The 14323-nt window shown below is 49.7% G+C and overlaps 1 protein-coding gene across 6 annotated transcripts in view; it reads right to left on the bottom strand.

Annotated features, from left to right (window-relative positions):
• Positions 1–14323, bottom strand: part of Ulk4 (unc-51 like kinase 4) — a 271119-nt gene that overhangs the window by 189073 nt on the left and 67723 nt on the right. For all 6 annotated transcript variants that reach the window (XR_007591528.1, XR_007591527.1, XR_007591526.1 and 3 more), the window contains exon 22: positions 10747–10874. Coding sequence is in view for 3 of the 6 variants with exons in the window: in XM_050141472.1 (XP_049997429.1) it covers positions 10747–10874 (128 nt within the window). In the remaining 3 variants the exon portion in view is untranslated. The remainder of the gene's footprint in view (positions 1–10746; positions 10875–14323) is intronic.

Here is a 14323-nt window from a genome sequence, read left to right as displayed (position 1 = left end):
CCTCCACGGGGAGCCTCTTCCCATAGCGTTCCCATCCCCTAACCTTCTGGACTTCAGTTACCTTATCCCCGCCCCCCCAGCACCCCTCCTCACCCTTCCCTCTGTGTTCTCTGTCCTGACACACACCCATGTCCCAGGGCTGAGCTCGCCAAGTCCTGGTCTCTGGTGCTCATGGGGCTGAGCACAAGGCTGGTGTCAGTGACGCTGAAGCCCGTGTGGGAGCTTACGCCTGTGACCATGTGGGGGCTCACGCCCATAACCAAATACTTGGGAGGACAAGTAGAAGGGGCAGGTGTTCCAGGCCATCCTCCACTCATAGTGAGTTTGGGGCTAACCTGGACTATCTGAGACCCTGTCTCAAACAGGAAAAAAGTCTAATAAAATGCATACTGATGGTGTCTCCTACATGCTTGCTCGGTATTTTTTATTTTGGATAATTTTCATTGAGAGTTTGATTGGATGTAGAATGACCTGAGAGACAGACCTCTATGCCTGTCTGTGAGGATGCAGAGAGGGTACAAAAAGGGAGAAGGCAAAAGCTGGGGTTCTGAGTGGAATGAAAAAGGAAAAGAGAAGGAGTCAGATGTGCATGGCAGATGTGCACCGGCAGATGTGCATGGCAGATGTGCACCAGCAGATGTGCACCGGCCCGCCCTGCTCTCTGCTTCCTGAGCAGCTAAGGTGTGACGTGGCCCAGGTCCACATTCCTGCCATCCGTGCCCCCCCATGATGGACTGTAGTACTTGTTTCTCCCCATTCAGGAATAATTTGCTTTAATATTTATATTAAATGAATTAGTTTATTATTAATAATTAATATTAAAGGATGCACCTTCCCTCTCTCCCCCGCCCCTCCCAGGATCCTTGGCAAACTCCTTCCTCAACTCAACACCTTCATTTCCCATCAACGTTCTGAGTCAGCTCTGGCGTCCAGGTGATGAATGGGCTTTTGGCCTAAATCCAAATGACAGCAACCCCAGCGTATCTACGAGCCTGCTCTGGTTGCTCCTTTTCTTCCTAAATCTGTAACTGGAAGAGTCGTACTTAGCAACTGTCAGAACCCATATGCTGACTTACATGAAATGTAAGAATTAGAAAGGAAAAATGGGAGCCTAGAAGGTTCCCTGGGGCCTCCTGCTGCAGCGCGGCTCCTGAGCGCCTGCAGTAAAGGGGCCTAGGAATGCGCCAGCACAGTGGGCTGCAGCAGGGATCTTTGGGCTTTTAGAGCAAAGCCATGCTCTCACTGGCAATCAGGAGCTTCTCGCAGACACAGAACATCAGTGCTGGCACCAAAGCATCGTGCAATCCAGACTGCCTGTTGTTATCTAGCAGGCTGGGCACACAGCAGTAAACCGTCATCAACAGGACAGAGATGAGCACCCGCCCTGCGTGGAGGAGAGTCAGAACTTCCACTCTGTGCAAGGCCGATCCTAACCCTGAGTGGGGAACACCCACCCTACATGGAGGAGGGTCAGACCCTGAGTGGGGATCACAGCAGTCGACTAGCAGAGAAGAGCAGGCTCTGTGGGTGGAATGAGATGTGACCCTTGGAGGACACCGTCCAGAGAGTGGAACTTCGAACCACAGCTGGCTGCATCCCCCCTTTCGGTTTAGCATGGCTAAAGTATAGGTCTGTGCTGCCCGGGAGCACTAGGCAAGAGTTCAGTAGACAGAAACGCAGGGCTTAAGACTGGTGACAGAAAGCTCCAGGGAAGAGAACCAGAGAGACAGCTCAGTGGGCAAAGCACATGCCGTGGAAGCAGAAAGACCATACTCATATCCCACAGACAGGCCAAGTGGGCACAATGACCTGCCTCGGAAGGCCAGGATGGGAGCCCCAGAGCGAGCTCATCCCAAAGACTACCCAGACCAAACGAGCTCTGGGTTTCATTGAGACAGCCTAGCTCAAAGAATAAGGGGGAAGAGAGACTGAGATAATTCCCAACATCAGCCTTGGGCCTACACACACACACACACACATTGCAGAGCACCCAAACATACACACACGTGCGCGCACACATGCACATGCATACACACATAACACACACACAGACACATGCACATACATACAAGTACACACCCATGCACACCTACCCACATCTACCTGTACTCAAATGCAACGTGCATACATGGGTGATGGTGTAAATGAGACATGTCCCTGCAGGCTGGTGTGTTTGGCTTCTCTGTCTTCACTGAGGGGCGCTGTTCAGGGAAATTACAGAATGCTTAGGACATGAAGGCTGGCTGGAGGAAAGTTTACCACTAGGGCGGCTTTGAGAGTGCACAGCTTTGCCCCGCTCTCCCTTCCTTCTGTTTGTTTCTGCACATGTGGAAGATGCAGCCTCTCGGCTTCCACTCCAGCCACCTGCCGCCACGCCTCCCCAACTTCCCTTCTGGAACCACAAGCCAAGACACACTCTTCCACACTTTGTTCTATCACGGCAACGGAAATTACTGGCATAACAGGAAAAAGTGAGATAGCATGCCATTGCTTCCACAGGATGAGCACGCTCACTGACAGAATCCAATCTAGAGGATGTTGTCAGCAATCGTGCAGATAAAATGGCACTCTGCAAATGTCACCAGAGTCCTTCAGATGCCTCTGAGCTTCCACAGCGGGAAAGATGGCGGCTACTCAGGACCAGCAAAAGTAGAGCGAGTGAAGGATTCACAGGGATTTGGTCTGTAGTGCTGAGGCTCACGAGAGAAGCACCTGATGTGGGGTGTCTCTGCAGGCTGTGAACATGTTTTGCTACCACTGGTTAATAAAGAAGCTGATTTGGTTAATGGCCAAGCAGAATAGAGCCAGGTGGGAAATCCAAACAGAGATACAGGGAGAAAAAGGGCAGAGTCAGGGAGATGCCAGCAGCCACCAGAGAAGCAAGATGTGAGGTAACAGGATATAAACCTTATGGTAAATATAAACTAATAAAAATGGGTTAATTTAAGTTGTAAGAACTAGTTAATAATAAGCCTAAGCTTGTTATCACCCAAACAGTTTGTAATTAATATTAAGCCTCAGAGTGGTTATTCGGGAACTGGAGGGCAGGAGAGAAACAAGCACACACCTGTATGGAAATACCCGGTCAGGCTCCAAAGACGCGTGCCAAGCTGCCCGTTCAAAGGTAGCCTCAGAGGAGCAGCATGTCCTCCGCCGGCCTTAACAGGGTAACAAATGCTCCCCATAGCCTCAGCAGGGTAACAAGTGCCCCCCGTAGCCTCAACAGGGGTAACAAGTGCCCCGCCCCCCCTGTAGCCTCAACAGGGGTAACAAGTGCCCCCTGTAGCCTCAACAGGGATAACAAAAGCCCCCTGTAGCCTCAACAGGGGTAACAAGTGTCCCGCCCCCCCTGTAGCCTCAACAGGGGTAACAAGTGCCCCCCCGTAGCCTCAGCAGGGAAACAAGTGCCCCCCCATAACCTCAACAGGGTAACAAGTGCCCCCCTAGCCTCAGGAGGGTAACAAGTCTTCCCGTAGCCTCAACAAGGTGACAAGTGCCCCCATCTGCATTTCAGATGTATAACGGCGACAGGGCTGTTACCACTTAGTGTTGTCTTTATCTGCATCTTCGATTATTGTCTTAATTTTTTCATCATTATTGTGCACAGACACACAAGCCATGGCACACACGTGGAGGCAGGGACAACCTTCAGGAGTCACCCTCTCCATACACGTTTGCAAGCGTTACAGATTCATATAGCAAGCACCGCACACCGAATCTCTCTGACCACTTCATCAATTACTAATGACGCAAATACCCATCCCTGTCATTAGAAATCGCTTCAAAGCAGAGAGATTATTATGATACAAAATCTTAGACATTTTGTAAGCGTATAAGGTTTACCTATGATTTTATTTTACTTATTTTCTGTGCATAGGTGTTGTGCCTTCATACATGAGAACTAATTGTGCACAGCACTCACAGAAGCCTGAAGAGAAGACATCACAGTCCCTAGAGCTGGAGTTACAGGTATTGTGAGCCACCATGTGGGTGCTGGGACCTGAACCCAGGTCTTGTACAGAAGCACCCAGTACTTGTGGGTGCTAGGAACCGAACCCGGGTCCTCTGCAGAGTGCCCAGTGCTTTTGGGAGCTGGGACCTGAACCCGGGTCCTCTGCAGAATTGTCCAGTGCTTGTGGGAGCTGGGACCCGAACCCGTGTCTTATACAGAAGCACCCAGTACTTGTGGGAGCTAGGACCCGAACCCGGGTCCTCTGCAGGAGCACCCAGAGCTTGTGGGAGCTGGGACCTGAACCCGTGTCCTCTGCAGGAGCACCCAGTGTGTTACCGATGAATTTTAGGGATAGAGAGTTTCCAGGTTATGCAGAACCAACTGAGCATTTGCTCCTGGCTTTTTTTTTTCTCCCCCGGATTTAAACATACTTTCTTCCAGCTGTTTATGGCTTCTTTGGGGCAGATAATTCTTTAATCCATCTGGAATTAACTTTTGTATAAGCAAAGAAAATAAATTTTCCCACAGTTAACCAATTATCCAATGTAAATATTTCCTTAAGAAAACCTCTCTTTTAAGATCAAAGCAGGTGGTTTTTTTTTTATTTCACTCATTTCCATATTAACAGAGATGTCAAGGGGGAGGGGAGAGAACCCCTCTAGAAAGCCTGGTCCATCGGGAGGCTCTCACACCCAGCTCACAGCAGGCCTCACCATGAACTCACAGAACTATCCATCCTCTGAAGTACTAATCGCACCCAGAGATGCTAAGGCCCCATTTCCTGACGTTCACACTCAGTCTGAGACAGAGCCCTTTGAAGAAACGGATGGACATTTGGGGGCTGCCATCTCCTCTCTACCTGGTGCTGACGGCTCAGCTCCACGGTGGATGGATGGGAGAGCTGACACCGCAGAAAAACGTGCTGAAATCTAGACCAGCAAGGGACAGCGGTGATGACAGGGAGCAGGGAAAATATCCACCAAGTACCGTGAAGGTTACGGCAGGCTGAGGGTGGCAGCCAGGCGGCAGGATGACACACCGCGACTCAGCTGGTACTGCAGTGGCAGGGACCAGGAAAGTGGGACCCTGCCCCCACAAACTCACCACAGAGGCTTTACAGCAGTTGTGTGTCTGGGCAACCCTTACACTCACAACAACACAGCCCTGGGCTGCAGGGCAATGGAGGCAGACCCAGCCCTCTCCACCTCAACCCTCTCCGAGAACCATTTATGTTTCCAAGTCAAATTCCTAAGCCTAGAAAAAAAAAATCAGTTTTGCTGTCTTGAGGATCCCACAACCCTTCTAGTTTTTTTTTGTTCGTGTGTTTTATTTGTCCGTGTGGGGTACAGACACACACATGGTGCAGCACCTGTGTGGAGGTCAGAGGACAACTTGCAGCAATCTATTCTCCCCTTCCACCATGTGGGCCCCAGGGACTGAACTCAGGTCATCAGGCTTTGGTGGCCAGTGCCTTTGCCTGCTGAGCCCACTCAAAAACCCTCCTCTTAGTTCCTTATGTCTGCAGGACACCAGTTCCCAGAATTCTAATGTTGTTCCCCTACCCAGCTGGGATTCATCTTTAATTACAGGAATGACACAGCTCACCATCTTAGAGACTTTTCTCATCTCAGCACCTGGTTGAAGGCAGAGTTCACGTGCAGGAGCCATGGCCAGCCCTCCTCCCCTCACGGAGACAGGAAGCTGGACCAGAAGCAGGGAAAGGATGGAACTTCAGGAGCCACCCTAGGGGTTCCACCTAGCACAGCCTTCAAACTAGCCCCACCACCTGGGACCCAGTATGTAGAGCCATGAGCCACTGGGATCCCTTCACACTCGGACCAGTGAGGGAGGTGACACCTCTGTCCCACCTGCCTCAGGGAATCAGTTTGGTCTCATTCTTCAGTTCCTATTTTTTGAAGGTGCTGTGGGACAATGGTCTGTACCCTCTCACTTGTATTTTTAAATAAACGCTGATTGGCCAGTAGCCAGGCAGGAAGGAGAGATGGGGCAACGAGAAATCTGGGAAGAGGGAAGTTTCAGTCTGCAGTCATCACCCAGACAGAGAGGAAGCAAGATGTGACTGCCTCACCAAAAAAGGTACCAAGCCATGTGGCTAACACAGACAAGAATTATGAACTAATATAAGTTATAAGAGTTAATAAGAAGCCTGAGCTAATTAATAGGCCAATCAGTTTATGATTAATGTAGACCTCTGTGTGTTTATTTGGGACTAAACAGCTGCGGGACTGGGCAGGACAGAAACCTCAATCAACATGAAGGACTTTACGCAGATACATGAAAATAAATGTGTACAGTCACTGAGGGCTCTTCTTTTACCAAACAAGTTCACAATGAACACAGAGCAGGTCTTTCCCTTCCTCCTTTATGGACACCTAACGAGCAACCCCAGGTCAATGCCTGACTGCTCCCAGGATCCCACGCCATCAGCACTGGCAGTAACAACACCCACTGGACACCCTGGGGCATGGAACCTCAACCACTCACATTCATAGTGCCCGAATATCAAATGTAAAACCGAAATGATGGCGCATTTACTGTCAGAGACATTTCCTGGCTCGTTCTTGAAGGCTGCAGCACTAGGATTTCAACAAGCAATCATCAAGATGATTTGTAATTCCCTCTTCTGTTGGTATGGAGCAGCCTCACTCCTGAGTTCTCTATCACAGCCGAGAACCATTGACATAGCAGTAATATCAAGTTTAAAAAATTGAAACAAGCCCAATTAGACTTCAAAGAGTAAACAGGAGGTGGGCTGCCTGAAGAACAGGGGTGGAGGAGATGGGGACATGGGAGGAACAGGGCAGCCATGCGTTGTCTTCATTTCCTTAGCTCCTCAGTTCCCCAAGCCTCCATCCCAGAACAGTCGCAATGAGTCTTCCTGCGCCCCAGGTAAAAAGATCGCTAGCAGATCACAGGGAAGCCACACAGGACCTGTCCCTCTCCTGCACAGCTTTAGTGGCAATAGGAGCTGGCCTTCCACTGCAGTACCTGCTCCAGGTCCCCATCTTCCCCTGCAAGGAGGAAGCTGACAGCAGCGGCCCAATTCTCCGAGACAGAAAGGAGTCATGAGTCACAGGCTGGCCCTCCATTTCCCTCCCAGCAAAGCTGGACCGCTCTCGAGGTTTCCCGGCAGCAGCAACACCAGTGCCTGACTGAGAGCCGCCTTCCTTTCCCAAGGCAACAGCCCAATTCCCACAGAAGAGAAGTGCCGGAGGTCCAGCAACCAGCACCCCCTTCTCTGCACCCCAGACCAAGAGAGACTTGAATCTCCCAGGAAGAAAAGCACGCAGAACATCTTAACTCCACCCAGAGAAGTGAAGAGCTGGAATCCTAACACGACCCAGCTGGACGTGAGCAGACAGCAGCGCAAGTCCCATGCTGGGAGGATCTAGCAAGCAACGGACGCCATTTTGAAAAGCTTCTATAATGGGGTGAGCACGCAAAGGTGGCTGCTGCCCACGCTTGATGACCTCATTCCATCCTCAGGACTCAGAAGGTAAAGGAGGGAACGACACCCCGAAGGTGTCCTCCGACCTCCACATGTATGCTTGGGGCATGCATGACCCCAACCCTCCAAAAATAGAGTCAAAAATTGAAATTCCCAAAAAGCACTGAAATTCCTGTGAAGGAGTGTCTATAGTCCAGCCTCACTGGAGAAGCACCCCACAGACTGAGCCCAGACTGGAAAGACATCAGTGGGCTGAGTTTTCGTCTCCTGACTCCTGACTGTGGATGCAGTGTAACCAGCAGCCTCATGCTCCTGCCTCCACGCCTTCCCTGCCAGATGGGCCAGATCACCTCACGCTATAAGCCACCCCCCAAATTAGCTCCCCTATGTTGGCTCTAGTCAGGCACATTCCGGCAGCAATTAGAAAAGTAACAAATAAATTCATCCCGGGGGGCCAGTTATTGTAGCAAAAGTTAACCCATGCTTTTAAGAGAAAAATCGAAATTAAAATCTCAGTCTGTTTAGAAGTGACTAGCAGTGAAAACATATCAAAATGGGGTACCACAAGAAAAACCAAGTGAAAATATAGCCCTGAGTCATACTAATTAATATTAAAAAGAAAAAACGTTTGACAGTTAATAAAGTTGGAAAATGAACACATCAGTGTGCTGTCCCATGTCACAGTGAACCGTAAAGTGTAGTCTGACAGAACACCATCCAGGGGCTCCTTCTGAAAATAGGGTCCATAAACCACAAGTTTAATGAAAACAGAAACGTGTCAATGAAGTAAAATAAAAATAACCTTTAAAAAAAAAGCACTGAAATTCTTTTAAATCTAATGAAAGAATTTAAACTCTTAATTTAAAAAAAAGTTCATAAAAATGAACAAGTGAAAATGCAGAAACGTCACTAGATGGGCTCAACAGTAGAGAAGAGAAAGTCGTGCCGGGGATTTGAGAAGAGAGCGTTTGGAATTATAAAGACTAAAACCCAGAGGGAACAAAAGACAGAGGACCTGGTAACAACAGGACAATCAACTCACACCTTACACGCATGACATCAGAGTCTCCAGAGGGGAGCCGAGGGCAAGATATGAATCTACAGATTCAAGAAACACTCCCCAAAGATTTTATATAAAACTTTTGAACTTTGATGGGAAGAAAGTATCTTTGAACGGTAGAGAGAAAGGCCACACCATGTAGAAAGGAATGTCAGCCACCAAGACTGACCTGAGACCAGGACAGCTAGCAGCCAGAGGGAGGAGGTGTGTCCAAAGAATCAATAACTCAGGTTAAGGAGGGCAACGGAAGAGGCCCCTCCCACAGCAAATGTAACCTGTCTTTGCCCTGTGTGTGTGCACATGTGTGTATATATGCCTGTGTCTATGTGTGTGCCTGTGTGTTTGTGTGCATGTGTCCCCATACCCATGGAGGCCAGAGATCAAACTTGGGTATTGTTCCTCTGAAACGGTCCCTCTCAGTTCTTGAGACAAGGAGCCTCTGGGGCTCCAGGGACATTTTGCAGTCCTGCCTTCAGAGAGCCTGGTACCCCAATTCCAGCCCTTCCCAGACTTCTGTCTTAGGTCTGCCTCTTCCCTTGTAGACAGTGAGGCACCTTAGCTGCTTTGTCCCTGCTGGGCGAGCGAGTCATTGACCAGCTTCTCAGCATCAAAGCACAGCTTGAGGTAACAAGTCCACCTGGCCACTGTCTTCCACTCCGCCTCAGTCCCCCACGTCACTGGTCTTTCTAACACTGTCCTGGTCAAGCAAGCACCACAGAGAATGCCAGCACCTGGAAGAAGCCTGCTCCAACGTCCTGAGTTAAAACTCATCTGTCCCAGGCCCCGCCAGGATTCCTGGCTCTTGTGTGAGGTTTCCAGTTCCTGCTCTGTGTCTTCTGGAGGCTGTGACCCGTTTCCCTGAGTCTTTGCCACTGGCTCACAGCCTTTCGAAACAGCATCCCTGCCGAAGCCATCTCTTTTTCAGTTTCGCTAATGTTCAGAAGCCTCTCCCAGAGCCACAGTGACAGAATTCTCCTGTCTCTTCCACTAGTTGCTTTGCTGCAAGCTGCATGGTCCTCCTGTACTTTCCCCTTCAAGGCTTCCTACGTGTACGGGGATGGCCTCAGCCTGCCGCTGTCCTCACGACTCAGTGAATGACCGAGTGAAACAGACAAAGGTAGGACAAGAAGCCTTTCTCCTTAAGGACAAGGTGAGGCGCTGTCCCTCACAATCTGGCCCACCAGCCACACGGGTCCTGCCCGGGATCACACAGCATCCACACAGGAGGAGCCACACTTCGGGGTCACATGACCTCAGGGACTGGTGTCACACCGAGGCCATTTCTGCTGCTGTCTGCACTGTGCCCAGGCCACCCTGCTCACTGCATTGCTCCAGAGTGTGCAATGGGTGCTTCTTCAGGCCGCAATACGTACACTACTAGAAGCTTAGGAGTCCCAGCAGAGACTGCAGCCTCACGCTGCCCTGGAGGGGTCACAGAGCAGGATCCGCCACATGAAACGGCCACCACCGTCCCAAGAACACCAGTTGCTTAGAGTGTGGACAGTCCCTCTCAGGAGGAAGTGGAGGGCACGAGCCCTAACTGACCATGCCTTGGGGTTTCCAGGAGGTCTGGAATCCCACCTCTCTGGGAGGCTGAGGCATGAAGATCACAACACAGTGGGTTCTAGGGTAGCCTGGACTATACAGGGAGCTCCAGGCTCCAAATGAAAAGATATCGACTAGATTTTCAGGACTCTCTGGACCCCAGTGGAGCAGAGCTGAGGGGGAATGTGGGTGAGAATGAGCCAAACACAACTAGAACTTTGGGGGCACCAGGACAGCTCTTTCTCTGACAGGAAGGGTGAAACAGAGAGGACGCCCCGTGTGGTAGTTCACACCTGCAACCCCAGTACTGGGAAGGTGGAGGCAGGGAGTCCAAGAGTTCAAGGCTAGCCTGAACTACAAAACCAATCCCTTTCTTAAATAAATAAATAGATAAATCTCAAAGTGACAGACGGACGCCTAGCCCAGGGTTGTTCTGGCAATCCCACCCCCTACAATGGCACCTTCAGCTTCTCAGCCTAGACTCTTTCAGGGAAACCTTGGTACCCTGAAGGCACAAAGAAAGCCCTTGAGACCTTACTTGTTTGTGCTCAGGATCCTGTCTGGGCTTACAAGCTAAGGATACAGAGAGACAGATCAAACTCCTGGTAAACTTTAGAAAAGGCTTTCAACAGCAGATACATAAAGGCCAGTAAGTCGTCTCCAGGACACTACAAGGCACTGATCAATAGCCCCGACAGACTCTCGGGCGCAGCGCCATACCTCGCTTGGCAGCTCAGCAGCAGCATGTCCCGGTTGTAGATCAGGATGTAAAGCAGCACCAGGACGGCTTTGGCTCGGATGGCAGTGGACGGACTGTCCAGCAAACGGATGATGGTAGACACGAAGTCCTGGGGAGACAGGATGGAGAGGTCAACCCAATGGTCGTGGACTGCAGCGATCAAACAGGAGGCAGGCGATAAAACCTCATCAGCTGTGTTTGCGATCTCAGTTTGGTCCAAACCCACGAATGATACTATCTCGCTTAAGCCTGAACTTAGCCAGTGTGTGTTGACAGAAGCAATAGATTTTCACAAGGTCCCAGTTTTCGCTTGTTGGCCTTAATTCCTGAGCAAATGGAATTCTATTTCCTATATACCTACATCCTGGGGGTCATGAGAAGTCAGAGGAGGAGACATGGGAGGGGCTACAGGGAGGAGAAAGGAGGAAAACGTAACATATTTTAATTAAAAGTATGTTCAAAATTTTAAAGAAAAGGGTAAATCTTCAAATGGTGAATGATTTGCTCAAATTCTGAGCTGAGTTAAAATCCAGCCCAGTTGAAAAACAAAGCCTCAAGGATATAACAGGAAGTGTGGCAGGAAGTAGCTGGACCAACTGGAGGACAAAGGAGCATGAAGACCTGAGTCCCAGCAGGGGTGTACACTGACATAGCTCCTACCCTGAGTGACAGAGCCACACCCGGTGATCGGACACAAACGTAAACACGGTCCTAACGGTCTTTACTTAAAGGCTCACAGCACCAAGCAATGCCAGTGACACTTGCCAGTCAGAATGAAACTGAGGCAGGGTCTGGACCCGTATGCAAATAGGAAAGGTGTGTGTACACACACACACATGCACACACACACACACACACACACATGCATGTGCACAGTCAAGCTCCCTCCCAATAGCTCTGGGCTGGAACAATGGCTGCACAGTACAGGGACAACAAGCAAGACCCAAAAGTTTGTTTCCTGTGGGGAACATCCTGGGGTTGGACAGCAGACCCGAATTCAGTCTGCAGATTAAGTACTGATATTGAATCTATGCATGCATCTTCCCTAGAAGTTCCTGGTTTATTTTTAAGGGATAATCAGTCAGGAATTAGAATTAAAGAGGTGTACCTGGTCACATTTCAGGAAGTGAGAAAACTTACAGCACAGTTAGGAATAGACCCAGAAGCCAGGAAGTGGTAACACCATTAGCTCAGGTGCAGGCACAGGCAGCCTTCCACACCAAGCACCAGACATATGCTCACCCTATTCTGACAATCCTCACCACACTAGCCATAACCTTACCACACTAGCCATAACCCTTACCACACTAGCCACAATCCTCACCACACTAGCCACAATCCTCACCACACTAGCCATAATCCTCACCACACTAGCCATAATCCTCACCACACTAGCCATAATCCTCACCACACTAGCCATAACCCTTACCACACTAGCCACAATCCTCACCACACTAGCCACAATCCTCACCACACTAGCCACAATCCTCACCACACTAGCCATAATCCTCACCACACTAGCCATAATCCTCACCACACTAGCCATAATCCTCACCACACTAGCCATAACCCTCACCACACTAGCCACAATCCTCACCACACTAGCCACAATCCTCACCACACTAGCCACAATCCTCACCACACTAGCCACAATCCTCACCACACTAGCCACAATCCTCACCACACTAGCCACAATCCTCACCACACTAGCCACAATCCTCACCACACTAGCCACAATCCTCACCACACTAGCCACAATCCTCACCACACTAGCCACAATCCTCACCACACTAGCCACAATCCTCACCACACTAGCCACAATCCTCACCACACTAGCCACAATCCTCACCACACTAGCCACAATCCTCACCACACTAGCCACAATCCTCACCACACTAGCCACAATCCTCACCACACTAGCCACAATCCTCACCACACTAGCCATAATCCTCACCACACTAGCCACAATCCTCACCACACTAGCCACAATCCTCACCACACTAGCCACAATCCTCACCACACTAGCCACAATCCTCACCACACTAGCCACAATCCTCACCACACTAGCCACAATCCTCACCACACTAGCCACAATCCTCACCACACTAGCCACAATCCTCACCACACTAGCCACAATCCTCACCACACTAGCCACAATCCTCACCACACTAGCCACAATCCTCACCACACTAGCCACAATCCTCACCACACTAGCCACAATCCTCACCACACTAGCCACAATCCTCACCACACTAGCCACAATCCTCACCACACTAGCCACAATCCTCACCACACTAGCCACAATCCTCACCACACTAGCCACAATCCTCACCACACTAGCCACAATCCTCACCACACTAGCCACAATCCTCACCACACTAGCCATAACCCTTACCACACTAGCCACAATCCTCACCACACTAGCCACAATCCTCACCACACTAGCCATAATCCTCACCATACTAGCCATAACCCTCACCACACTAGCCATAACCCTCACCACACTAGCCACAATCCTCACCACACTAGCCACAATCCTCACCACACTAGCCACAATCCTCACCACACTAGCCAGACTCACAACTTTCCTGACTTCCTCATGCCTTCCCCCAGATACAACTATAGGCTTTGGATCCCTCCTGAGTCCTGGCATGTTGTATATATGAGTTCCAGCACTCTCTGGATCACACCTGAATCCTGCACTCTCTGGATCACTCCTGAGTCCTGCACTTTCTGGATCACACCAGAGTCCTGCACTCTTTGGATCACACCAGAGTCCCTGAATTCTCTGGATCATACCTGAGTCCTCAACTCTCTGAATCACACCCGAGCCTCTCTGAATTACACCTGAGTCCTGTACTCTACAGAGTCAATACAATCCCCATTAAACTCCCACCACAAGTCTCTATAGACCTTAAAGAACAATACTCCGCTGCATATGGAAAAAGAACAAACACAGGATAGCTAAAACAGCCCTGTACAATGAGAGAACTTTTGCAGGCGCCACCATCCCTGATTTCAAGCTCTACTACAGAATTATCATAATAAAAACTGCATGGTATTGGTACAAAAACAGACAGGCAGATCAATGGAATCAAATAATCGAAGACCCAGGTGTAAATCCACACACCTGTGTTCACATGATTTTTTGAGACAGAAGCCAAAATTATATAATAGAAAAAGGAGCATATTTTCAACAAAGGATGCTGGCATAACTGGATATCAACATGTAGAAGAATGCAAATATATCCATATCCACAACCCTTCACAAAACTCAAGTCCAAGCGATCAAAGACTTCAATATAAATCCAGTGACACTGAACCTGATAGAAGGGAAAGTAGAATTGACACAGGCGATCGCTTCCTGGATATAACCCCAGTGCAGTCACTAAGATCGACAATTAATGAATGGACCTCCTGAAACTAGAACGCTTCTGGGGGGCAAAGGGCACTGTTATGGCACACAGTGGCAGCCTGCAGAACAGGAGATCTCCACCAACCCCACACGGACAGAGGGCTGCTTTCCAAAACAGATAAAGAACTCAAGAAACTAGACAT

Source organism: Alexandromys fortis, unplaced genomic scaffold, assembly GCF_014885135.2.
Source record: "Alexandromys fortis isolate MF-2015 unplaced genomic scaffold, M_Fortis_MF-2015_v1.1 scaffold_44, whole genome shotgun sequence".
NCBI classification, from domain to species: Eukaryota; Metazoa; Chordata; class Mammalia; order Rodentia; family Cricetidae; genus Alexandromys; species Alexandromys fortis.
This window is presented reverse-complemented; position numbering and strand designations above follow the sequence as displayed.